The following is a 26545-nucleotide window of genomic DNA, read 5'->3' on the forward strand; positions in this document are numbered from 1 at the left end:
TTGATCCATACAGCACTGGACAAAAACCAGAGCTTCTGCACTCAATCACTCTAAGGCTCTTATCTTTTTTTCAAATATAGATAACCTGTTTATAGTGTACCTGTCATTAGCAACAACTTTTTGTATAGTGTAGAAAATAACATTATAGCCCTGATTTACTAAGAATGGAGTGTTTATCTTGGAGTGATTTAAGGTTTACTCCGAGTATTTTTCTCCCTGATTTACTAATCTGTCGCCCGTCTCTATTTTTTTTTCTGTTGCAGGGACATTTTTTTTTCGGTCGCCCTTATCACAGAGTTATTAAGCAGGGGAGCGGGCGGCATGCTCCTCCCCAGCCATATACAGTGTACTTTTACTTTTATTCTTTTTCAAATAGAAGAGCTGCTGTGGGGAAAGATGTATAGAATCGCTGGGGGTTTTGTATATGTCTGGCTCCCCACAGCTTCTTTATATCTTGCTCCCTGCCGCGCTATATGTCTTTACCCTCGCCGCGCTATCATATACCCACCGCAGCGCGCGTGCGTGCGTGTGTGTGTATATATATATATATATATATATATATATATGCACCCACACAGCGCAATCATAAGCTCCCGGCAGCGCATGTAGATATATATATGCCCCCCCACAACGCAATCTTAAGCTCCCGGCAGCGCATGTAGATATATATATGCCCCCCGCACAGCGTAATCATAAGCTCCCGGTAGCGCATGTAGATATATATATGCCCCCCGCACAGCGCAATCATAAGCTCCCGGTAGCGCTATCATTGACAAGCATTCTATTAGCAGAGCATCTGGCCATGAAGCCGGCTGCCCGATGCTCTGCTAAAAGAATACTTGTCATTCATAGCATTTGAGGTATATGTATATAGATGCGCTGTGGGGACCAGACATATAGCGTTATCTGGTCCCCACAGCGCATCTATACACATATGCCTCTGAAGCGCTATCATTGACAAGCAGAGCATTAGCAGAGCATTGGGCAGCCAGCTTCCTGGCCAGATGCTCTGCTAATAGAATGCTTGTCAATGATAGCGCTACCGGGCGCTTATGATTGTGCTGTGCGGGGGCATATATATATTTATATATATTTATATATATATATATATATATATATATATATATATATAATATACATGTGCTGCGGTGGGTATATGACAAGACATATAGCGCAGCAGGGGGCAACGTATATAGAAGCTGTGCCAGAGATATACAAAACCCCCAGCTATTCTATATATCTTTCCCCACCGAAGCTCTTCTATTTGAGAACAAGCGGGGCTCTGTGCAGTGAGGGCAAGCGGGGCTCTGTGCAGTGAGGGCAAGCGGGGCTCTGTGCAGTGAGGGCAAGCGGGGCTCTGTGCAGTGAGGGCAAGCGGGGCTCTGTGCAGTGAGGGCAAGCGGGGCTCTGTGCAGTGAGGGCAAGCGGGGCTCTGTGCAGTGAGGGCAAGCGGGGCTCTGTGCAGTGAGGGCAAGCGGGGCTCTGTGCAGTGAGGGCAAGCGGGGCTCTGTGCAGTGAGGGCAAGCGGGGCTAGGTGCAGTGAGGGCAAGCGGGGGTTTGTGCAGTGAGGGCAAGCGGGGCTCTGTGCAGTGAGGGCAAGCGGGGCTCTGTGCAGTGAGGGCAAGCGGGGCTCTGTGCAGTGAGGGCAAGCGGGGCTCTGTGCAGTGAGGACAAGCGGGGCTCTGTGCAGTGAGGGCAAGCGGGGCTCTGTGCAGTGAGGGCAAGCGGGGCTCTGCAGTGAGGCATTTTTAACCCAAAAATATACTCATTTTGAACCAATGTATATTACAAATGTACATAAATTGGTATTAGCTACATTATATTAAAATTTTGTGCTAACAACAGATAACTTTAAAGGTTGTAATAATATTGAGGAGCAGTCTAAGCATCGCCTACCAATATCTGTAGGGGAGCAAGTATAATATACAGTTTAGGATAAGTGCACATTGGCGTTCAGCTCCATTCAGGGTGCTCTGTTCACAGACTAAGTTTAAAAAGTGGGACCTGAGTAGAAAAAAAATACTGCAAGAAGTAATTATTTTCTTTATTTAGATCCTGAAAATAAATGGACACCAGACAGAAACCCAATGGAACCCATTCAGAGTCAATGGAATCCATTGGTGTCTGTTGTGTAACAGACCCTTCAGCTCCGTTTTGTGGCCTCAATCAGTCTGTGATGGAGCTTCTGAAATGGAGCTAAACACTGATGTGCACTAAGTAGAATGACCAGGTGTAGAATTAACAGAATCAGGGTCTTGTCGTCTATCCAAGTGGCCATATTCTAGGCCAAATGTTGGTGTGGGATCACACACACTCATCAGCATCAGTGTCTGTCAGCTCAGTGTGAAGAGATCTATGGTAGGCTTTTAAAGGGTACCTCTCATCAAAAAAACTTTTGATATATTATAGATTAATGTATGCAGAATAACTTTACAATTGCATGTTATTAAAAAATATGCTTCTTTCTATTTAATTTTCCACTTTGAAGAAATGACCACTAGGGGTCTCCCTACCAGTCCTGGCAGCAAGCATTTCAGACTCATGCTGGAGTCCTAAACACTACGAGCTGCCAGTCTGCTTTGTTCACAAAGGAGAACACTCAGAGCTGCCAGCCTGCTTTGTTCACAGCCTGTTTGGCTGTGAACAAAGCAGGCTGGCAGCTCTGAGTGTTTAGGACTCCAGCATGAGTCAGAAATGCTTGCTGACAGGACTGATCGGGAAAAATACTATAGAAAGAAGCATATTTTTCATTAACATGCTATTGGAAAGTTATTCAACATTCATTAATCTAAAATATATCAAAAGTTTATTTGATGAGAGGTACCCTTTAAAGTGAATATAGAGCCAAATACTGAAACATGTTGTTTTTTTTTCTAAACTTTTTCTATTTTCTATGTGGAATTTCATTTTATTTAATTTCTTGCACATAGGCAACAATAGACAGAAGCTGTTTCTTTGATTTGAATAAGAAATCTCTTTATGCTGATGCCACCTTTCTCTATAACTCTGTACAGATTGTTTTCCAGGAGCCTCCTTCTTATCACCTCAAACAGAACAGAAAATCTCAGCTTCGTTTCAGGCCTAGTGCCCAAAATGAAAACTGCAACATTTTTAGATTTTTTTTTTAAATAGCAAAATGGAAAAGCAGGAAAAAAAACACTGCCAAATTCTTATAAAATATGTTTGACATAAAAACTTGATTTGAATAATAGGCCATTTTCTGATGACCTTTAGGAAAAATCCAGTGCAAGAATGGCGCTATGCTGATACATAAGGGCTAGAGAAGGCAACATCATCCTGGGCACACACCTAACATCCAGCATGTATTACAGGGAGGGACAGGTCCAAATTGGATAAGTGTTATACTAGATCAGTGGTCTCCAACCTGCGGACCTCCAGATGTTACAAAACTACAACTCCCAGCATGCCCGGACAGCCGTTGGCTGTCCGGGCATGCTGGGAGTTGTAGTTTTGCAACATCTGGAGGTCCGCAGGTTGTTGATCACTGAACTAGATGAAGGTTGCAAACTGTGTATGAAGGTGTCTGAAAATGAATGAAGGAATGTAGATTGCAAACTTATGCAAGATATGCAAAATTTAATGCAACTTTTTTTTTTTTACTCAAGAGAACCACCAACTTATGTAAAACCTGTTTAGAGCTGTTATTATTAAACATATCATTTCTGGTTTTCTCTCTAGGGTGCCCATCGCCTTTGATTTACTTTTTCTGAAACACAAATGGAAGAGTTTTATTAATTGGTGTGTAGTGGCGCTAATATTATTCCTGGTAAGTTCAATCAAGAAACATATATATATATATATATATATATATATATATATATATATATCTATACCTGTTCTGAGTTTTGCTATCAAGACTAATGCTTAGAATAAATAAGTCACTCTATAGAAGAAGGTGCAGTACAGTTCTATCATTGTCATGGTCAGTTGTCGTCAGCGTGTGGCCTGGCATCCACTGCCATGTCACCCTGCAAGTTAAAGGAGGACTCTGGTGCAGAGTACTCCTGCTCCGTCCTGCCCGGGCTGCAAAAAAAAATCTTCTTCATACTTCCTTGTGCAACGAAGCGTCACATGGCGCTCAGCCTATTATGGGCCGAGGCAGAACATCGCGGCGGCCGGCGATAGGCTGAGCGCCATGTGACACTTCGTTCACACGGAAGTATGAAGAAGATGGACTGGAGGACCGATCAGCTGTAGTGGCGCTCCGCGGGAACATAGGGAGGTGAGTGATGGTTTATTTTCATTTTTTTTTCCAGCCCGGCCAGGACGAATCAGGAATACTCTGCACCAGAGTTCTCCTTTAACTGTTTCTCCAAGCATTTAACACCTACAGTATAACATTTCATTTAAGAATGAGTTGTGCATTGCACCCTTCAAGTGGATGCCTAATTGGTAATGGGTACCTATTTTTTACTTGTAGATTATCAAAGGAAAGTGAAGGTGACTAAAAGACTAGATTCTGACAAGACTAGAACGAGAAGCATGACATATATTGGAGAGTGAACCATGCTTGCATTGTTATGCATAGTGTCTCTTCCTGTCTCTGCAACATACTCGTTGCTTAAAGTGTTCCTTTCACTAAAATTTTCGACTACGACATGTTATAGGTTTTATAATCGGTAGCTTGGTGCTCTTGTAGATCGGTACTTGTTTATAGAGACTTTACCTAGCTCAATATTGTTTGTGTGTTTTCTTGTTCGTTGTTGATTGCTTGCCCTATTACAAAGGGTGATGTTTGCCTGTTTGGCCAATAATCACCCTATGTAATAGGCTCCTTACCTGTTTTTGGAGTCTCATTATTAGAGAGGCCACAACTCACCTTTGGATATGTTGCCCGATGGACGCTACTAAAGCCAAAGGACACCATTTACGTACATTGGAGTCTATCATATTGTACAATGGTGTCATTAGCACTGCTTTCAGCACTATCTTTCCCATCAAATATAAACAGAACCTTAAAGTGGACCCATCAGCAGTTTTATGTTTCAGAACTGCTGACATAGCCACACAGAGGTTAAGGTGGGGAGTTTATACACACTTGACATAAACATTGAAGGTCTTGGCCTCGGTCACCACACATAGATGCCCAGATCTCTCTCTGCATTGATAGTGTTTGTGGCCCTGTCCTTAAGCTGTGACTTTTAGCTTAAAGGGGTATTCCACCCCTAGACATCTTATGCCCTATCCAAAGTATAGGGGATAAGATGTCAGATCGCCGGGGTCCCGCTGCTGGGGAACCCCGGGATCTCCGCTGGAGGGCCTCACGCTAAGTCCATCCCGACCACGGGGGCTGAAGATCATGACGTCACTACTCCGCCCCTGTGTGATGTCACACCCTTTCCCTTCAATGCAAGTCTATGGAAGGGGGTGTGGCGGCTGCTCTCATAGACTTGCATTGAGGGGACGTGGCGTGACATCACCAGGGAGTGTCGACGACCCCCGCAGCACACACACAGTGTGCGCGGAACTAATAGTTCCGAGCGCTGGCCAGTGAAGTACCCCTTTAAAGTTGATTAGGCTATAAACGCATGCAGTACTGTATTTCCATGCGGAAATTCTGCCGTGTGAACTTAGCCGAAGAGTTGTGGACACAGAAATGTGCTGGAACCATATTGTATATTCGGTATTTTAAAATAACTACTTTGTCTTTTTTGTGTCACAGGTTCCATTGGTGGCTATTGATAGTTATTACTATGGAAAGCTGGTGCTAGCGCCTCTTAATATTGTCCTGTATAATGTGTTCACGCCTCATGGACCTGACTTGTATGGTACGTACAGAAGACATGTTTGTCTGTATTATATAACAGAATAATGTGTCCTTATTGACCATGTAGTAAACCAGTCCGTGATTGTTGTGCCAGCCCAGTAATATCATGGACTCCTAATCTCCTGTACCATTTTGTCCAACACACATTATTGTCTCTAATATCGGACAGCCTAAATAGCATTGCCCAGTCACATTGCAGCGCCAAATTCTACCACATCACAAACCAAAAATGTGTCAGCTGTAGAGGAGCAGTACTAGGCACTGTGCTCCTTCACTAAAACATTCTGGTGCATGGTTCTGCATGGCTCTCTACTGCCCCCTGCCCAGTAGCTTTTAGCTAAATGAACAGCAGAAACAAGCTGACAAGTCTACGTTTATGTGAACATAAACAATACATATGTGTATAAGCTGATGCACAGTTGTGGCCAGAACATTTTTCACGAAGTTTGCTGCTCCAGTGATATTAGATCTTATAGTCAGACCTTTCTATGGTTAATAATGGGTAAATCTAAAGATCTCATGTTTTTAACTTTTTTTGACAAATGCATCAAATTTATGCAGAGACTCAATATTTCACCTATGCCTAATCCTATGTTCCCCAGGTCATAAACACTAACAGAAGATTCTTATCTCTTACTCCTATATTCCTATGGCAGTAAATATGTCCATACAATTCGATTGTGCATGTTTATGATTTAGATGGGAGGTTGCTGGCAACTGAATGACAAATCGGTATTTCCAGATTTACACTGCCTTAAAGGGGTACTCTGCCCCTAGACATCCTATCCCCTTTCCAAAGGATAGGGGATATGATGACTGATCTTGGGGGTCCAACCGCTTGACACCCTCGATCTCCCTGCTGCACCCAGCGTTCGTCTAGAGCGTTGGGTGCAGCACCGGAGACTCATGAGATCACGTCGGTACCCTGCTTGTGATGTCACGGCCACGCCCCCTCAATGCAAGTCTATGGGAGGGGGCGTGACGGCCGTCACGCCCCCTCCCATAGACTTGCATTGAGGGGGCATGGCCGTGATGTCACATTCGGGGCGCAGCCGTGACGTTATGAGCCTCTGCATCGCCAGTTGAAGTTTGTTCCGTGCACCGGATGTCTGGGGTGTCGCAGCCGAGACACCAGACATCTTATCCCCTATCATTTGGAAAGGGGATAGAATGTCTAGGGGCGGAGTACCCCTTTAAAGGACTTGTCCACTGTAAACTAATAATTAGAGATGATCGAACTTACAGTAAATTCGATTCGTCACGAACTTCTCGGCTCGGCAGTTGATGATTTTTCCTGCATAAATGTGTTCAGCTTTCAGGTGCTCCGGTGGGCTGGAAAAGGTGGATACAGTCCTAGGAAAGAGTCTTCTAGGACTGTCTCCACCTTTTCCAGCCCACGGGAGCACCTGAAAGCTGAACTAATTTATGCAGGATAAACAATCAACTGCCGAGCCGAGAAGTTTGTGACGAATTGAATTTACTGTAAGTTCCCTCATCTCTACTAATAATTTTATACACCCTATTAGGGAATTCTGAGTAGTATACAGTAGAGGAGAGGTCCTTTGTTTAGGACCCTCATATAGTGACTGCAGTGTACATTGGTTACAAAGTGCGTTTTTCCCTCTAGAGCGGTGTTCCCCATCCAGTGTCCCTCAAGCTGTTGCCGAACTACAACTCCCAGCATGCCCAGACAGTCAAAGGCTGTCTAGGAATGCTGGAAGTTGTAGTCTTGCAACAGCTGGAGACACATTTGGTTAGGAAACACTGCTGTAGAGAAGCTGTCCTGTATTGCACAGATTACCCATTGAAATTAATAAACTAAACTTAATTTTAGTTGTGTTAGCACCACAGAGATATTGAACACTTACTGGCAGGCTTCCCCACAGATTAGTGCTTCGCTGGGGTCCCAGAAGTAGGACACTTTATGATCTGCTTACTGTTAATAGACCCTTCTAAACAGTAAGGATTGTGCAAAGTGGAGAACCCCTTTAATGTGAAGTTACAGTTTAGTTCTTGTGCACAGTATCCTTCATGTTTTAGTAATGCTCAGTGATAGAAATACAGTCCCATAATCAGTTAAAAGTATTTTATGTATAGAATTGTGTTCCTATGTTTATTGAAGCCAAAGACTAAACAATTGGCCTAATGGAATACTACGGTATTTCTTCAATCCTATTAAATCTGTCAGTTTTGTGGCTAAAGTCAAATGGTAACCGGCTGTGGAAGCTTGTAGGAGGAATCTAATAGGATAATAATGAAGTCAACTGACCCAGGACTGACTCCCTCTGCCACATTAAGCCATGTCATTTTTTGTGGGTCAGACTGGTGGTCACATGACCAAGTTACAGTAATGAACCACATAAATGCAGCTGTGCTGGGATAAAACAAATGCAATAAACATCTGAATAAGTGTAACAGACTTTATTAGCCAGACATAGCGTGTTTCGAGGCATTAAAGCCTCTTCGTCAGATGTGTAGACATAGCTTATAAACAAATGGCGCTTTACGAATTGTGCTATTAAGTCTGCTAAGTGCTGTTAAAGGGGTATTCCAGGCCAAAACTTTTTTTTATATATCAACTGGCTCCGGAAAGTTAAACAGATTTGTAGATTACTTCTATTAAAAAATCTTATTCCTTCCATTAGTTATTAGCTTCTGAAGTTGAGTTGTTGTTTTCTGTCTAACTGCTCTCTGATGACTCGCGTCCCAGGAGCTGTGCAGTTCCTATGTGGATATTTTCCCATCATGCTCAGCTCCCGGGACGTGACATCATCATTGAGCAGTTAAACAGAAAACTTCAGAAGCTAATAACTATTGGAAGGATTAAGATTTTTTAATAGAAGTAATTTACAAATCTGTTTAACTTTCCGGAGCCAGTTGATATATATATATATAAAAAGGTTTTGCCTGGAATACCCCTTTAATTGAAAATGTTGTGAGCTTATGCAATACATAGTGAGCTTTTGTAATATACATTATGTTTCATTTACCACTCAAAGTATCTGCAGAGGTGAGGAGACAGAGCTCAGTCCTCTCAAGACACATCTTAGAATAAAGCTCTTTATATTCCTTTTTCTTTGTAAAGTACAGACTGAGCATTAAACCATTTTTGTATAATTTTATCCTATCCGTTAAACCAAAGTAATTTTAAAAAGAAACAAAACCACTTTATTCTTTTGAGATGCACATTACCCTTACGATCAGCAGAGGTCGCCCTTGTACTGTCATACCCAGTTGTGTGCAATATGCCTTATGGAACACTTTTTTTGTTATGTCATTGATGGCAGAAATCTCTGTGATGTATATTCTTTCCCATGTATTAAAGAATCCCCTCAAGAATGATCGGAGTTCAGATTTCTAAGCTGGGTGCCCCATAGTACCATAGGAATAATTTTAAGGGTTCCGTGGACTGATTTCCGGCAATGACAAGCAGTTTGCTCTGATAAACCTCAACACATCAGTCTTTTTTTCAAAAAATTACTCAAACCCAAAATTCATTCCTATACTAAGCCCAGTCCCCAAAAATGTATTGTGACATACAACTTAGGCTATGTTCACAAAGCAGTTGTCCCCCGTTCATATTTTCTCAGTTATCGCCTCCTAAACGGACCATTCTAATGGATGCAAAGGGATGCCATTTAGTGTCATCCGTTTGCATCAGTTTTTCATATGTTTGTATCAGCCGACTGCAGACTCCCGCAGACGGGACTACTACTACTCCCATCATGGGACAGACTCCTTTCCATGATGGGAGTAGTAGTTCCCTAGCTGCTGGAGTCTGCATTAGTGTTTGTACTACAACTTCCATCATGGAACAGAGTCTGTTCCATGTTGGGGAAAGTAGTATAGGGGCTGAGGGATTGATCACATCGGGTCTTTCTGAGACCCAATGCGATCAGCAGTTATAAAGCAGGGGAGTGGGCGGCATGCTCTGCTCCCCTGCGATGTATATACTGTGCTTTTTACTTTCATTTTGAAATCCCCCGCCGGGAGCCCTGAATGGCCATCACCGAGGAGCCATTCAGAGCTCCTGGTGGGGTTTTTAAACTACTACTGTGACCCCCCAAATTTATGCCCCAATGCATATTTATAATAGTTTAATGTGCATATCCTTATTCACCCCAGTGTCCTTATTACCGCTCCCATTGCCTGCTCGGGACATGTCGGAAACCGGCAGCGGTGAATGAATGAAGCCGACATGTCCCGCATGCTCACGCATTCACCGCTGCTGCCACCCAACTGGTCCCCACTGCTGCCTTGCTCCTAGCGCAATCGTAGCGCACCGCCAGGGCATGTCTATTCTCTACTGCTCATTTCCGTCAGGTACAGAGCAGCAGAGAATAGACATGTCTCGGCGGTGCGCTCTGTATGCTACAGAGGAAATTATTTTATTTTTGAATTTCTTTTTTGTTTTGTCTACAGTGCTCTCTGCTGACACCTGATGCCCATATCGGGAACTGTCCAGAGCAGGAGAAAGTCCCCATAGCAAACCTATGATGCTCTGGACAGTTCCTCACACGGACAGAGGAGTCAGCAGAGAGCACTGTGGACAAGACAGAAAAGAAATTCAAAAAGAAAAGAATTTCCCCTGTAGCATACAGCTCCTAATAAGTACTGGAAGGATTAAAGGAGAACTCCGGAATATAAAAATTGTCACCCATAGTGCCGGCAGTAAAAAAAAATAAAGATGTACATACCTTCCTCCGCTCCCCAGGAGAGGTATTCTATGGGGATTTGCTTCTAATCTGGACAGTTCCTGACACTGACAGAGGTGTCAGCAGAGAGCACTGTGGTCAGACAGAAAATAAATTCACAAATTTCTCTGTTTTATACAGCAGCTAATAAGTACTGTTTAACTTTCAGGCACCAGTTGACTTGAAAACATTTTTCTACTTGTTTCCACCGGAGTTTCCTTTTAAGGACGCTGCCAATTTTGTTTTCGCATTTTTGTTTTTTACTCCTCGCCTTCTAAAAATCATAACTCTTTTATATGTTCATCCACAGACTTGTGTGACGGCTTGTTTTTTGTGCGACCAGTTGTCCTTTGTAATTTTACCATAAAATGTTTGGCAAAATAAACAAAAAATACTATTTGTGTGGGGAAATTGAAACTTGCAATTTTTTCAAAATTTGGAAGGTTCTGTTTTTACGCTGTACAATTTACAGTAAAAATGACATGTTTTCTTTATTCTGAGGGTCAATACAATTAAAATGATACCCGTGATTACATATTTTTATTATTGTACCACTTTAAAAAAATCTCAAACTTTTCAACCAAATTAGTGCTTTTAAAATCCCTCTATTTTGATGACCTATAACTTCAACTTTTTTGGATAAGCGGCGGTATGAAGGCCAATTTTTTGCGGCGTGATATTGATATGAAACTTTAAAAAAAAAATTTTTTTACATCCATTTTAGTAACCGCACTGCTGCAGATGCCGTGATCTGTATTGATCACAGCATCTGAGGAGTTAATGGCACACATCAGCGCGATAACTGATATTTGCCATTTCCGGCGGGTCTCTGGCTGCTCATAGCAGCTGGGACCTGCCGCACATGACACGAGCACCACTTTGGTGTTTGCGGTCACTAGCAGGACGTAAATGTGCATCCTGGTGCATTAAGTATCAGGGCACAAGGACGTACATTTACATCCTATGTCATTAAGGTGTTAAAAACTCCACCTGGAGCCCTGAATGGCTCCTCGGTGCTGGCCATTCAGGGCTCCCGGCGTGGGATTTCAAAATGAAAGTAAAAACACAGTATATACATCGCAGGGGAGCGGAGCATGCCGCCCGCTCCCCTGCTTTATAACTGCTGATCGCATCGGGTCTCAGAAGGGAGACTCGGTGCGATCAATCCCTCAGCCCCTATACTACTAAAAATAACTACTAGGACCGTGTGGACTACAGTGCCATCCCCATAGATGACTATGCATTTCTGAGCAGATCTCCTAAAAGATCCACCCAGAAATGCATTGCAGTCTATGGGGGCAGCAATGCAGTCTGCTCGGTCCTAGCGCCACCGGCTTGATCTCCAGGAGAAATTCTGCCCAGAAATTCCACAGTGTGAACCCAGCCTTAGCGTTCTTCTTAGCAGCAGCGGCTGTAAGTTGAGATGCAGGATGGCCTAGTCTACGGGAGATGAGCCACTTTATCATGAAGTCAACAGCTTATAAAAAGTCCACTGCTCAATGGTTCATCAATCTGATTTTACCATTCCATATTTTTGTTCTGTTATATGGCACAGCTCCATACATGGTGCCATCCTAGGCACAGGACCGCCACCTGTCTATAGGTTAGATTGCTAGGCCCCTACCTTGAGCTCAAGACCAGGGTCCCAAGTCTCTCATTGTAAAGTAGTGATGTGTGCACTGCCTCTCCGTCCTGCTGCCACAGTAATGTCCTCCAGCATCCATGTTTTCCCCGCAACAGTAAAAGACTAGTCAACTTGATTGTTGTTTATAGCAGCAGATCATAAAACCTAGTTTTACATATTTTGAAAACAAAATGTGACCAAGCCATATTTGAGAATGCAAATCACCAGAGCAGGCTTTCTTGCTGACATTAAAGGGGTAACTCTGGTGGGTAACTTTTTTTAATTTAATTTTTTTTAATTAATTTTTTTATATAAATCAACTGGTGCCAGAAAGTTAAACCGATTTGTAAATTACATCTATTGAAAAATCTTAATCCTTCCAGTACTTATTAGCTGCTGAATACTACAGAGGAAATTCTTTTCTTTTTGGATTTCAGAGCTCTCTGCTGACATCACGAGCACAGTGCTCTCTGCTGACATATATGTCCATTTTAAGAACTGTCCATAGTAGGAGAAAAAAAAATCCCCATAGGAAACATATGCTGCTCTGGACAGTTCCTGCTCTGGACAGAGAGGTCAGCAGAGAGCACTGTGCTTGTGATGTCAGCAGAGAGCACTGTGTTCCAAAAAGAAAGGAATTTCCTCTGTAGTATTCAGCAGCTAATAAGTACTGGAATGATTAAGATTTTTTAATAGAAGTAATTTACAAATCTGTTTAACTTCCTGGTCCCAGTTGATTTAAAAAAATAAAATAAAAAAAATTTAAAGTTTTCCACCGGAGTACCCATTTAAGACAGTAATGAAGGAAGCAGGATTTTTATTCTTTGCTCTAAACTAGATCTAGGCAAGATATCAGTGCAGTGTTTCCCAACCAGGGTGCCTCCAGCTGTCGCAAAACTACAACTCGGCTGTCCGGGCATGCTGGGAGTTGTAGTTTTGCAACAGCTGGGGGCACCCTGGTTGGGAAACACTATCAGTGTATCAAAACTAGGTAATATTTCAGAGAAAGGCATTCACATTAAAGAATGAAAGTCATGTAAGCTCTAAAAATGTAACACTTTTACATTACATGCTGTTCATTTTTTCTTCAGCTCAATAAAGGAGAGAGGTTGAAAGAATAAGTCCAGTCTCTTCATCTCTGGCTGTGTGTTCTGCTTTTGGCTATGATAGAGAATAGAGATGAGCGAACTTACAGTAAATTCAATTCGTCACGAACTTCTCAGCTCGGCGGTTGCTGCCTTTTCCTGCATAAATTAGTTCAGCTTTCCGGTGCTCCGGTGGGCTGGAAAAGGTGGATACAGTCCTAGGAGACTCTTTCTTAGGACTGTATCCACCTTTTCCAGCCCACCGGAGCACCGGAAAGCTGAACTAATTTATGCAGGAAAAGTCAGCAACCACCGAGCTGAGAAGTTCGTGACGAATCGAATTTACTGCAAGTTCGCTCATCTCTAATAGAGAACAGAGCACAGAGATACTCCGCTTTCACATCTCCCCTGTTCTTCTATTGACACTGAGGAAAGTATCTGCATAAGAGCTAATTCACACAACCATGTTTGCTAATTCACATCTCCGTGTAGTGTCCTAACGTATTAAAGGGGTACTCCGGTGGTAAACAGATTTGTAAATTACTTCTGTGAAAAAATCTTTACCCTTCCAGTACTTTTTAGCAGCTGTATGCTACAGAGGAAATTATTTTCTTGCTTTGTCTTGTCCACAGTGCTCTCTGCTGACACCTCTGTCCATGTCAGGAACTGTCCAGAGCAGCATAGGTTTGCTATGGGGATTTTCGCCTGCTCTGGACAGTTCCTGATACGGGCATTAGGAGTCAGCAGGGAGCACTGTTGACAAGACAAAAAAGAAATTAAAAAAGAAAAGAATTTCCTCTGTAGCATACAGCTGCTAAAAAGTACTGGAATAGAAGTGATTTACAAATCTGCTTAACTTTCTGGCACCAGTTGATTTAAAAAAATAAAATAAAATAAAAAAATTGTGCTTTCCACCGGAGTACCCCTTTAAGCCAATGCTATGTGACCACTGACACTATGACACATGGTTCAATTAACAGGAATGTTTTTTTTTTAATTTTTTTTAATTTTTTTTTACACTGCTGCATGCAGAGTTGGATGCCGTAAAAATAAAAACACGCGGGCATCTACAGATGTCAATTTGTATTTGAAAATTGACCATAGAATCCATAAAGTCCTCAAATATCTATCCCATTCATCATACAGTGAAGAAAAAGCATCTGTGCTGGATCTGTATTAGACCTGGGTTTTTAAATAGAGGTTTGTATTTAAAGGGGTATTCCAGGCAAAAACTTTGTTATATATATCAACTGGCTCCAGAAAGTTAAACAGATTTGTAAATTACTTCTATTAAAAAAATCTTATAGGGTACCTCTCATCAAAAAAACTTTTGATATATTATAGATTAATGTATGCAGAATAACTTTACAATTGCATGTTATTAAAAAATATGCTTCTTTCTATTTAATTTTCCACTTTGAAGAAATGACCACTAGGGGTCTCCCTACCAGTCCTGGCAGCAAGCATTTCAGACTCATGCTGGAGTCCTAAACACTACGAGCTGCCAGTCTGCTTTGTTCACAAAGGAGAACACTCAGAGCTGCCAGCCTGCTTTGTTCACAGCCTGTTTGGCTGTGAACAAAGCAGGCTGGCAGCTCTGAGTGTTTAGGACTCCAGCATGAGTCAGAAATGCTTGCTGACAGGACTGGTAGGGAAAAATACAATAGAAAGAAGCATATTTTTCATTAACATGCTATTGGAAAGTTATTCAACATTCATTAATCTAAAATATTTATTTGATGAGAGGTACCCTTTAATCCTTTCAGTACTTAGACAGAAAAGAACAACCTTAACTTCAGAAGCTCATAAGTACTGAAAGGATTAAGATTTTTTAATAGAAGTAATTTACAAATCTGTTTAACTTTCTGGAGCCAGTTGATATATATAAAAAAGTTTTTGCCTGGAATACCCCTTTAAGGTCATATCTTAAAATGTTTGCAGACATTAAAAAGTGATCAAATCCAAAGCTAATAGGAATTGGACTATAAGGACATGCTAACAGTACTGGATAGGGATGCTAAATATCCTAATATTGCATGTTTTTTATGGTTTTGGGATTTGGTCTTAATACTGTGTAAAAGAGAGGTCCTGGCAGCTTCCTTGATATGTCTATTTTAGCGAATGTGTGTACTCTTTTATATAGTAACAATTCTGTAGCATCTTTTCTTTAAACCTGGAACTGTGCCGTTACTCTGTCTTTCCTCCTAGAAATTCATTAATTGACAACTGGGTGTTTCCAGTTTGCCCCTACACAGTCCAATCAATGGGTGCATTGTAGGGACACACCCCTTTGACAAGGGGAATGGTAACTCCCAGTTTTTTTTCAGGGGGAGCAAAGAGAAATGGCTTTGAGAAAAAAGACAGAATTGTCACTTCATGGGAAAAGCCAACATCTACTAAAACAGATGGGTCAGGAGTGGTGACAAAAGCATTGAGAACACATGAGCCGGGCCAAGTGACTATAAGAGAATAGATAGACGGTAAGGGAGTGGCTGAATTTGCCCTGTGATACCACATTTGTAAGGGAAGTTATAACCAAGACACACAACTTTTTAATAGTGTGAAAAAGTTGGGTAGGACAGCAGCAGGAAATTCCCGTCAGTTGCTCTTTTGATACCGCCAGCAGAACACTGAGCCTTTATTCTGTCAATGGCGAAAGAGAAGAAAGATGAAGACAAAAAGCAGAAAACATCCATAAGACTATGCCTTTTTTAATATACAATATGTATAGCCCTGATTTCAAAAATACATACATTAGACTACTACAGACAAAGAACCATACCAGAGAGAACAAGAGAGTCTTTTGCATTGTGCTGATGGTCATCATGATGCAGGGGCCATATTCAACTGATGGAAGAACAAGCACTGGGGATGAGATTTCTCCTCTCCTGTTCTTCCGTTACATCTCACGCCATAAAGGGCGCAATGTAAGCAGTAGAAGTTTATTGGGAAATTGATCGTGTAATGTGTCCAGCTTCACAAGTAATTTTACTTTTATTGTTAAAATACTTCTAAAGTGAAAAATGAAGCAGCTTTGCGTATCTGTAATTTCAAAAGATTTTTTATACACTTTCATGGTTTCGTTAGATTAACCCTTTAGAGTAGTTGAAAAGGGAATTTTAGTTCTCTCACTGTTGTTGTTAATATCCTAAGAGCCCCCTCCATGGTGCACAGCTATTTCTTATTTTATTCATTTCAGGGAGTGGGACCAGGCCTCGGCTGTTTGCAAGTCTTCCTCCTTTATCTAGCCAGTCAAACACATACTCCTTTATGCTGTGCCCTAACGTAGTGCTCAGGAAAACGCACTGGATTGAACAGGCTGGCACTGTGCTGGCCAGATGAATAACACAGTATATTTCTTGGTGAGGAGGAGGGTCATTTACTGATGCTCAGGGTATGCAAGGGGCTATGTGATCACAAAGAAAACAAACAAGCAGCAGCAGTATCACAGCAAGGAAAGGGTTACACTTATCACTTATCTGCTCTTGTTGCTTCTGTTGAAAAGCTAAATAAAGTGGGGGTGGGGGGAGGGGGGTTGGGGAGGGAGAGATTACACTGCAGCACTGTACGCATACAGCAGATTAGGAGATACCTGGTATTTACCTTGAGCTTTATTGGTGGTAAAAGATTAGAGGGAAACCTTAATTTATCTTTCAGCAACAGCCTGGATTATCTTCTGCAGGCAGACTGGCTTTGCAGGTACATCATCCAGGTTTTCTAATGTTCTCTCCTTTACACAAGTCCTGGCCAAACCCTGCTCCCACTTCATATAATTTGTCCTGTTCTAAAAACAGAATTCCTCTCACAGCAAGCAATGGACAGCAGATTGCAGAGAAGTGAGCCAACTACATGGTCCCAAAGGTCCCAAAGGTTAGCTTCCTAACAATAATAACCCTAGTGATATGCCGTAACATTAAATAATGGTAAGAACCAAAAGAGGAGTTGTCTCCCCAGAGACCTTTTTTTTTTAAGAATGCAGCCCCTGTTCAGCTTTGTTCTACATTAGTTGCTCAATTCCACCATGCTTGAGAAAAAGAATTCATTTTTTGTCTTTGATGGGTGAATAAAGACACGTCACTTTTTGCCATTTTAGATTTCTATGTTTTGCATTTTTTTTTAACCTTTGTCAGGTTATTGAAGACAGACTACCCACAGACTACATGTCCCAAACTTGGTGCCCTATTCAGCATTCTTTTGTTTGAATCCTCTATAAACCATATGTAAGGAGTTCTGAATCAGGATGTAGTTTATATTTGTATAACATACATGATGTAACATAGTATTTTGTTTTTATTTTGACCAATAATAGTCTGTAATAGTTTAATCACTTTCTACTATACGTTGTTGTAGTTGTATTATAGCCTTATTTTCTGCAGGCTTGATATATCATTACTAGTCTGTTTGCCTTGTGCAGATGATACCTGGGAAACAGAGCACTACACTATACATGTAGCATAGGCTGACGAGTTGACATGACTCACCGTGAACTTGTCTGTACTTATCTTTTTTTCTTCTCTCGGCAGACACCTTGCGTCAGCAGCTGACAGATCTGGTCTCCAGTGACGCATTGTGTCCATCCAGTTCTGCTGTGACACACGTAGGGAATAGCTCCTGATTACAGCCCCGTGCATAGATAAAGGCTGCTTCTGCTTTTTCCTAATGAGCACACTGGGGGAGTCGGGCAGCGTGTTTATCCTGAACTGTAAAATCCTGTCCTCCATACCTAGCAAACAATCATCTGAAACGGCTTTTAGCTGGGCTTTGTTCATACTAATTGCACATTTATTGAAGTCATAGCTGTGAAATGTTGTGCATTATGTCCACTAGCTAGACATCCACATAAAAAAACAAAAAACGTTTGCAATGTAATTTATGGGATGTTATAAAAAATCATGCGTAATACACAGCTCAGAAGTACGTAGTAGGAAAAGAAGAACATGGTGGGGAGCTTTAAAGGGGTTCTTCACTGCTAGAAATCTTATTGCGGGGGTCCCGCTGCTGGGGCCCCCGTTATCCCCCACAGCACCCTGCATTATAAACAAACACCAGATTCCTGCGGCAGTGGTCATGATGTCATGGCCACGCTCCCTCCTTACATCACGTCCCCTCCACTCATGTCTATGGGAGGATGACACGCCACCTCCCATAGACATGAATGGAGGGGGCGTGATGTGACGTCACGATCACGGCCTTCAGCTCTGAGCTTCTGAACAAAATGTTCAGAAGGCTGGACCACCGGAGTACCCCTTTAATGGCTTTTTCAAAGTAGTTTTATGGAACTTTTTTCTTGAAAAGTAATCTAAATCAATATAAGCATATATTACTAGAACAGTAATATACTGGGGCAAATTGCATCCTTTCACCAACAGCGGGAAAGAAATAATAGACAATAACCTGTAATTTTTTTTTCTGTTTTTACATGCTATACACTTCATAGCCCCCTCCCATAGACTTGCATAGCGGGGGCAGGGCGTGACGTCACACGGGAGCGGAGTATGACGTCACGATACTCCAGCCCCGTGATCGGCACCCGGCAGTTTGGGAGCTGGCAGCGCGGCATGCTGCTCAAAGAGGTGGGTGCCGAATGCAAGATTGCGGGGGTTCCCAGCGGCGGGACCCCCGCGGTCAGACATCTTATCCCCTATCCTTTGGATAGGGGATAAGATGTCTTAGGGCCGGAGTACCCCTTTAATAGCTGGCTTTGTGGAACATCCCTCAAACTCATGAAAGTCTAAAAATGTACATCAGTCTGCAGTTAAAAGATGTTTTAGATCTTACAATTTACAAATGTGTCCAAAGTTGGGTAACTATGGTAAAGATGATAAAACTCCTTCAAGATGGTAGAGTAAAATTGGCGGTTGTCTGCCACTGTGGCATGTAGCATGTCCTGCTTTTTATCTTGGCCAAGTCGCAAGCTCTATTCTCGCTACTTGCTGCAGACTCTGGACTTAAACCACATGGCGAGTACATAGGGGGCGTGTGTGTGCACGTCCTGTATCTTTTAAGGGTACGTGCTCATCCCTAATTCACGTCCTCCTCTAATCCTTGCCAGGCACCACCTATATAACCCTGCTCCATCTGTTCCCTGGTTCTTGTCTGCTGATTTTATGAGTTCCTAACTCTGCCTCTGCCTCTGCCTGATCCTGCTTGTACCTTGCTGATTCTCAAGTGCATTACCTGGACCACTCCTCTGCATACTGAACTAGCTTAAAGGAGTACTCTAGTGCAGAGTATTCCTGCTCCGTCCTTCCCGGGCTGCAAAATAAATTAAAATAAACCATCACTCACCTCCCTGGGTTCCCGCGGAGCGCCGCTACAGCTGATCGGTCCTCCGGTCCATCTCCTTCATACTTCCTGGTGTAACGAAGCGTCACATGGCACTCAGCCTATCGCCGGCCGAGGCGGAACATCGCGGCGGCCGGCGATAGGCTGAGCGCCATGTGACGCTTCGTTTCACCCGGAAGAATGAAGGAGATGGATCGGTGGACCGATCAGCTGTAGCGGCGCTCCGCGGGAACCCAGGGAGGTGAGTGATGGTTTATTTTCATTTATTTTGCAGCCCGGGCAGGACGGAGCAGGAATACTCTGCACTAGAGTACTCCTTTAACACCACCTTGCTGCTTCTGGACTACCAAGCTCTGCTACTAACACCAACTCAGCTCTGCTATATTGGACTCTATTTGCTGCGAAATACTATCCACAGCTCGCCTCTTCTTCCCCAGTGTTTGGCTCCAGGTGTTCTAGCTTGCCAGGCCAGCTGCCACTTAAAGGGGTACTCCGCTGCTCAGCGTTTTTAGCAAACGGTTCCAAACGCCTGGAGCTCATGATGGCTGTCACTCCCCCTCCCATAGACTTGCATTCCGGAGGCGGGGCATGACACCATGAGGGGGCTTTGACATCACCAGCTCCCGGCGCCAGCTCCAGTGTTTGGAACAGTTTGTTCTAAATGCTGAGCAGCGAAGTACCCCTTTAACCAGGACCACTCTTGTGGTACCGACCTGGTATCTCTCTAGGTCCAACTTGTGCATCCAGGAACAAGATAAAGGGGGGAAAACCGAAGTGAATATTTAGACTTTATTTCCAAGTTTGGGCCAAAGCCAAACCAGGAAGTGGCACAGCGGGTCCACATGCTTGGGGGTGCCAGATGGAGAAGAGGACCCCTGGAGAAGGACAGCCCGGACCGGTTCACCCTCCACCCGGAATGCTGCCGGACACTACAGGAAGGGATGATGGATGGCCCGGACCACCCTGACAGGTTGGGGGAGAGAAGAGGGTGGTGGTGGCGGCGGTCTATGGCACCGCAAAAGCCACCGCAGTGCATTGATTTAAAGCGCCCGCTTTAAATCAATGCTCTGCAGCGGTGTCAAGGGGGGATAAATAGCCGATAAGTTATACCGGAATATCGGTATAAGTTATCGGCTATCGGCCCTAACCTCCACCGATTATCGGTATCGGCCCTAAAAAAACTATATCGGTCGATCCCTAGTTCTCACTCCCAAAATACCTACCCACTATAATATAGGTGCTCTTGAATTGTTGTAGCTTACTATGTACAATACATCACATTGCAGAACCCGTCATGTGCACAAAGATAAGGCATGGTCCGCTCTCTATTATTGAAAAGTCGAGAGCCGGGTTGGGACATCATGGTCCAGGCCGTAGCAGCGAGCGCTGAGCAATGCAAGGAAGTATTGCATGAGCTGAGAACTGCGCGGTCTGGTGTGGTTACCCAGGAGAAAGCCATGTGCCCTGTGCTGACATAGATGACACACGTCATGTCTCAAAATGGCTGCCGCTAGCACAGGGTAAAAGCTTTTTTTCCTTTGGATCTCAATACTTTTGTCAGGGTAAGTACTGATGCAGTTACAGTAAGCTTACATAACTTAGCATAATTCTATATTTGACTATTATATACTGTTTCCTGGCCTATTCTTTTACACAATCTTTTTTTGCCTGGCGTACCCCTTAGGTTATTTCCCAGGATGATAATTCATCTTGCCACAAAGCAAAGATTGTTTAAATCTTTTCTTCAGAAAAGGCAGATGTAGTCAATGACATTGCTAACAAACAGTCCAGATCCTATCTCAACAAATTTATAGAGGAAATTGTTCTGTAGAAAGGCTTTTATCCTGCAAGGCTTAGCTTTCACTAAAAAAGCTAAAAATCCAGCAGACATAAGTCAGAGGAGGAACAACAAACTTTTTTTTATTTTTATTATAATATTTATTTTATTCCAAAAATGTATAAATATTTTTTTCCTTAAGCTTGATCTCATAATTTATTTGCTCTATGCTATCTGGAAACACTTCACCTATTAAGGGGTCAAGATTAAAGGGGTACTCCAGGGAAGTATATAAATAAATAAAAAAAAAAGCTCTAAAGCCACCACACTACCTGGATATGTTCCCTGTAAACCATCCTGCCTGATATGCATGGCTCCTGTTGCCCCTGTTGTCTTTTCTGGCTGCTTGATATTCTTTGCCACCCTTCCCTCTCCTTGTCTTCATCTCCCAGCAATCATTGCAGTGACAACCAAAGAGGGGAAACTGCTCTATAGAGATAACGAACAATATTTAGACAGTTATAAAGGGTGATAAGAGGGAAAGGATGGGCTTTGGGTTTTTGTTCTCTGAAGTACCTCTTTAAGCTCTTACCCTGTCTCACTCTTTGCAGCACAGGACAGACTCTATAGAAAGTCTAAGGTCCTCTATGGAATGGTTTTCCCTATTTATTCTAACATCCTCTAAGTTTTGGGAATACCATAGGGGTTGTACTTGGTCCCAATTTGTTAGTTTGTGTGACCTACTATTTTGCATTTTATGCTATAGGGATTGCTCCTACTCTGGACAGTTCCTGATATGGATAGAGGTGGCAGCAGAGAGCACTGTGGTCAGAATGGAAAGAAACGCTCAACTTCCTCTGGTGCATACAGCAGCTGATAAGTACTGGAAGGGTTAAGATTTTTAAATAGAAGTTATTTACAAATCTGTATAACTTTCTGGCTTCAGTTGATTTAAAAATTTTTTTTTCCAGGGGAGTACCCCTTTAAACATTAAAGGAAATCTGTCACCAGTGTCACCTGCACTAACCTGTCGGTACCGACAGTGCAGGTGACACTGATGACAACGGTACTTAACTTGTCCCGTTCTGTGGCAGGAATCTCTGGTAATCTTGGCCGTTAGTTCCAGCTCTGGGCACCCGACTTGGGGCACGGGCGGAGCTTAGTGACATCACCGCAGCTGCTCTCTGCTGGGTCCCGCTGATAGAGAACAGCAGCGGTGACGTCACTAAGCTCCGCTCATGCCCCCAGCCAGGCCAGAGATGAAGCTTAACAAAGATTAGCGGAGATCCCCGCCACGGAATGGGACAAGGGGAGTACCGTTGTCATCAGTTGATGCCGACAGGTTAGTACTGGTGACCGACAGGTAAGTACTGGTGACAGATTTCCTTTAAGGCTGGTTTCACACAAGTGTAACATTTTTATTTCCACAAATCCCGGAATGACCGCTGTCACCCTCTATATTGCTGCTGCTACTGGTTGAGTAGAATGATGTGTCATGCCAACCATTGCACTTAGGTTTGTAGTAATGGAGGAAGGAGTCAATAATGTGTGGTCTAAAGTTTAGTGAAGGCTAAAGTTTTATATATTTATTTTCCTTTTATGTTGAAAGCAATAAATCAGTCTTTCTTTTGACACTTTTTTGAGATGTAAGCGTTATATTCTTCACCATATCCCACCCCCTATCTCAGGATCTCTCCCCTCTTCTCATTCCCCTCTGTTCGCTCGCTCCCCCCTCCCCCACCACTTCGCTGTGCTGTACCCTTTTTAAGTGGCATTGATTGCAGCAAATTGCCATAGCTGGTAGCAGCTGTCACAACAGTGCGGTGATTAAGAGCAGCGCTTGTGATTTCCCGGCTGATTGCATCGATCAAATAGAAGAGGGAGCAGGGGGAGCGGATGTATGAAGGAAGGTGAACTCCCGCAGCCAGCATCAGCATGGTAGTGTTGTCTTCTTAACTCTGTTTATGCCAGTGCTTGTAATGTAGTGTCAAGTGGAAATGGTACTGCATCCTTTCACTCTTACGAACAGCAGGTGTCTAGAATAACATTCCAATGCACACGGAAAACCGTACCCAATGGGCCACTTATAAAAATTCCTTGGTACCTTTTAAAGCCCACATAGTCTAGTTTTCTTTCATTTTATTGCTATATAGGTTACAGTTGAAATATATAGCCTTTATGGAGGAATATAACTGCTTTCTCAAGATTTCTGTTCTCTGCTTATGGATAACTAGGACATTGGTATAGAGACATATTTTGTTGTTTTTTATATGGTTTAATATATATATATATATATATATATATATATATATATATATATGTTATAGTTTTCACGCATTTCACTTTTTTTGCATTTTGTTTACTCCCCCCCCCCCCCCCTATTGATCTGCGCTCAGTTTACTCAATGCCCCATAATGACAAAAGTGAAAACTGAATTTTAGAAAGGAAAAACTAAACTTTCACATTGGCATAAGTATTCTCAGGCCTTTTACTATGGAACTGCAAATTTTCCTCTGGGGGCTCCCATTTTTTCTTAAAGGGTTACTCCACTCCCCAGTTTCCGGAACTCAATGCTCTGAATGCTAGGTGCGGGCTTTCGTGTTCACGCCCGCCCCCTCGTGACGTCATGCCCCGCCCCTTGATGTTATGCCCGCCCCCTCAATGCAAGTCTATGGGAGGGGGCACGACGGCTGTCGTGCCCCCTCCCATAGACTTGCATTGAGGGGGCGGGACGTCACGAGGGGGCGGGTGTGAACACGGAAGCCTGCACCCAGCATTCGGAACATTGAGTTCCGGATGCTGGGGTGCGGAGTAACCCTTTAATCAGCTTTGAGATGTTTCTACACCTATCAGATTCACCTGTGGTAAATTTAGTTGATTGGGCATAATTTGGAAAGACACAGCCCTGTTTATATAAGGTCCCACAAGTGACAATGCATGTCAAAGTAAAAAGCCAGCCATGAGGGACAAGAACTACCTGTACAGCTCAAAGATAGGATTATGTGGAGGCACAGATCTGGAGAAGGGTACAAAAACATCTGCTGCTCTGAAAGTTTCCAAGGGCACAGTGGCCTCAATCATTTTTAAACAGAAGACGTTTGGAACGACCAGGGCTCTTCCTAAAATAAAGCTGGCTGCCCCACTAAACCAAAAAATCTGAGAAGGGCCTTGGTTAGAGAGGTTACTAAGAAGCCAATGGTCTCTAAAGGTCTTGTATACAGAGAGAAATTTCCAGAAGGCCAGCCATCTCAGTCAGGGCTTTATGATAGCGGTCGTAAAAGACACATGAAAGCCTGCCTGGAGTTTACAAAAAGCCCATAAAGGACACATTGTGAGAATAAAGATTCTCTGGTCTGACAAAACGACAATTAAATTTTATGACTTCAGTTCTAGGGGTCATGTCTGGAGTAAAACAGGGACTGCCTACAATGAAGCATGGTGGTGACAGCATCACGCTGTGGGGGTGTTTATCAGCAGATTGGACAAGGAGACTGTTCAGAGTTTAAGGAAAGCTGAATGAAATAAAGTACACTTAATAAATACCCAATCCACAGTGCTTTGGACAGAAGGCTTGGCTGAAGGTTCACCTTCCAACAAGACATAGGGCGAGATTTATAAAAAACCTGGGCAGAGGAAAAGTTGCTGAGTTGCACATAACAACCAATCAGATCACTTCTTTCCTTTATAGAGGCCGGTGAAAAATGAAAGAAACAATCTGATTGGTTGCTATGAGCAACTCAGCAACTTTTTCCTCGGGGGGAGGTTTTGATAAATCTCCCCCAGTGTCCCTAAGCTCACAACCAAGAAAACACAGGAGTGGCTAAGGGCTTGTTCACACAGCCGTCTCTCCCTGTTTTTTTTATCCCCGTTTCAGTTCCGTTTTTGCAGACTGTAAATGGTTTAAAAAAAATCCCCTTAATGTCAATGGGATTTTTTTACAATCCGTTTACATCCGTGTGCACCCGTCTGCACTCATTTTGTTTTTTTTCATGGAAGAAAAAACGGCACATGCAGTATTTTTTCTTCCGTGAAAAAGAAAACGGAAGAAAACACAGACATCATAATTTCAACATTGAAGTCTATGGCAAACGGATGAACCTTTAATGTCATCCGTTTGCACCCGGGTTTAAAATATTCGTGATTACATCTGAGCATGCTCAGAAGAGGTGACATCAGCCGACTCCTACAGTGTTGTGGGACTACTACTAGATATATAGCGCTATATATCTTGCCCCCCACAGCGCTTTTAATATACATTGTCCATTTAAAAATCCCCGCAGGGAGCCCTGATTGGCTCCTCAGTATCGGCCATTCAGAGCTCCCCGCTGAGAATTTAAAAATGAAAGTAAAATACACTGGTGATCGCAGGATTGCGGACCATGCCGCCCGCTCCCCTGCTTAATAACTTCTGATCGGATTGGGTCTCAGAAGTGAGACCCGGTGCAATCAATCCCTCAGCCCCTGTACTACAACCCCCATTATGGAGCAGAGTCTGTTCCATGATGGGGGTAGTAGTACAAGCACTAATGTAGCCTCCCCAGCTGCCGGCAGACTCCTGCAGCCAGGAACTACCACTCCCATTATGGAAACAAGTCTGTTCCATGATGGGAGTAGTAGTAGTCCTGGCTGCGGGAGTCTGTAGGTGGTTGATTTCCAGGCCTGAGATCCAGGCAGGAGCAGTGGAGTGCCGATAACACTGATCAATGCTATGCTATGGCATAGCATTGATCAGTGTCTGCAATCAATGTGCTGCATGTTATAGCACCCTATGGAGGCTATAACATTGCAAAAATAAAGTGTAAAAAAAACTTAACAAAATGTGATTTAACCCCATCCCTAAGAAAAGTGTTAATCACCCCCCTTTTCCCATAAAAAAAAACTATGTAAATAAATATAAACATGTGGTATTGCCACATGTGCAAATGTCTGAACTATAAAAATATATTGTTAATTAAACCGCACGGTCAATGGCGTTTACTAATTTATTACATTCCCAAATTCATGACATAAAGAAAGGGGTTTTGTGTAAAATGACCAGCAGAAAAATGTTCATAACACAGTGCATCAGAACAGCAATGATACTTGGTGGTCAGAATATTAGGCTACCCTGCAGATCGACACCTGCATCAAATCTGTTTATGGATTTATTAGGATTCGTGCACCTCTGGTTAGACTACAAGTACATAAAAAATTAGCTTCCGGTTATTGCAGATTTTATTCATTTAAATCGGCAGGTAGAGTCTGTAGCATTTCTGCCTTGTGTGAATTTAGCCTTGTAATAGCAACTGAAAA

At 42.9% G+C, this 26545-nt stretch overlaps 1 protein-coding gene across 3 annotated transcripts in view; it reads left to right on the plus strand.

Moving 5' to 3' along the window:
- ALG9 (ALG9 alpha-1,2-mannosyltransferase) overlaps positions 1–26545 on the plus strand; it is a 198041-nt gene that overhangs the window by 36407 nt on the left and 135089 nt on the right. For all 3 annotated transcript variants that reach the window (XM_056542769.1, XM_056542767.1, XM_056542768.1), the window contains exons 7-8: positions 3700–3787; positions 5684–5789. In XM_056542769.1, the coding sequence (XP_056398744.1) occupies positions 3700–3787; positions 5684–5789 (194 nt within the window). The remainder of the gene's footprint in view (positions 1–3699; positions 3788–5683; positions 5790–26545) is intronic.

Source organism: Hyla sarda, chromosome 10, assembly GCF_029499605.1.
Source record: "Hyla sarda isolate aHylSar1 chromosome 10, aHylSar1.hap1, whole genome shotgun sequence".
NCBI lineage: Eukaryota > Metazoa > Chordata > Amphibia > Anura > Hylidae > Hyla > Hyla sarda.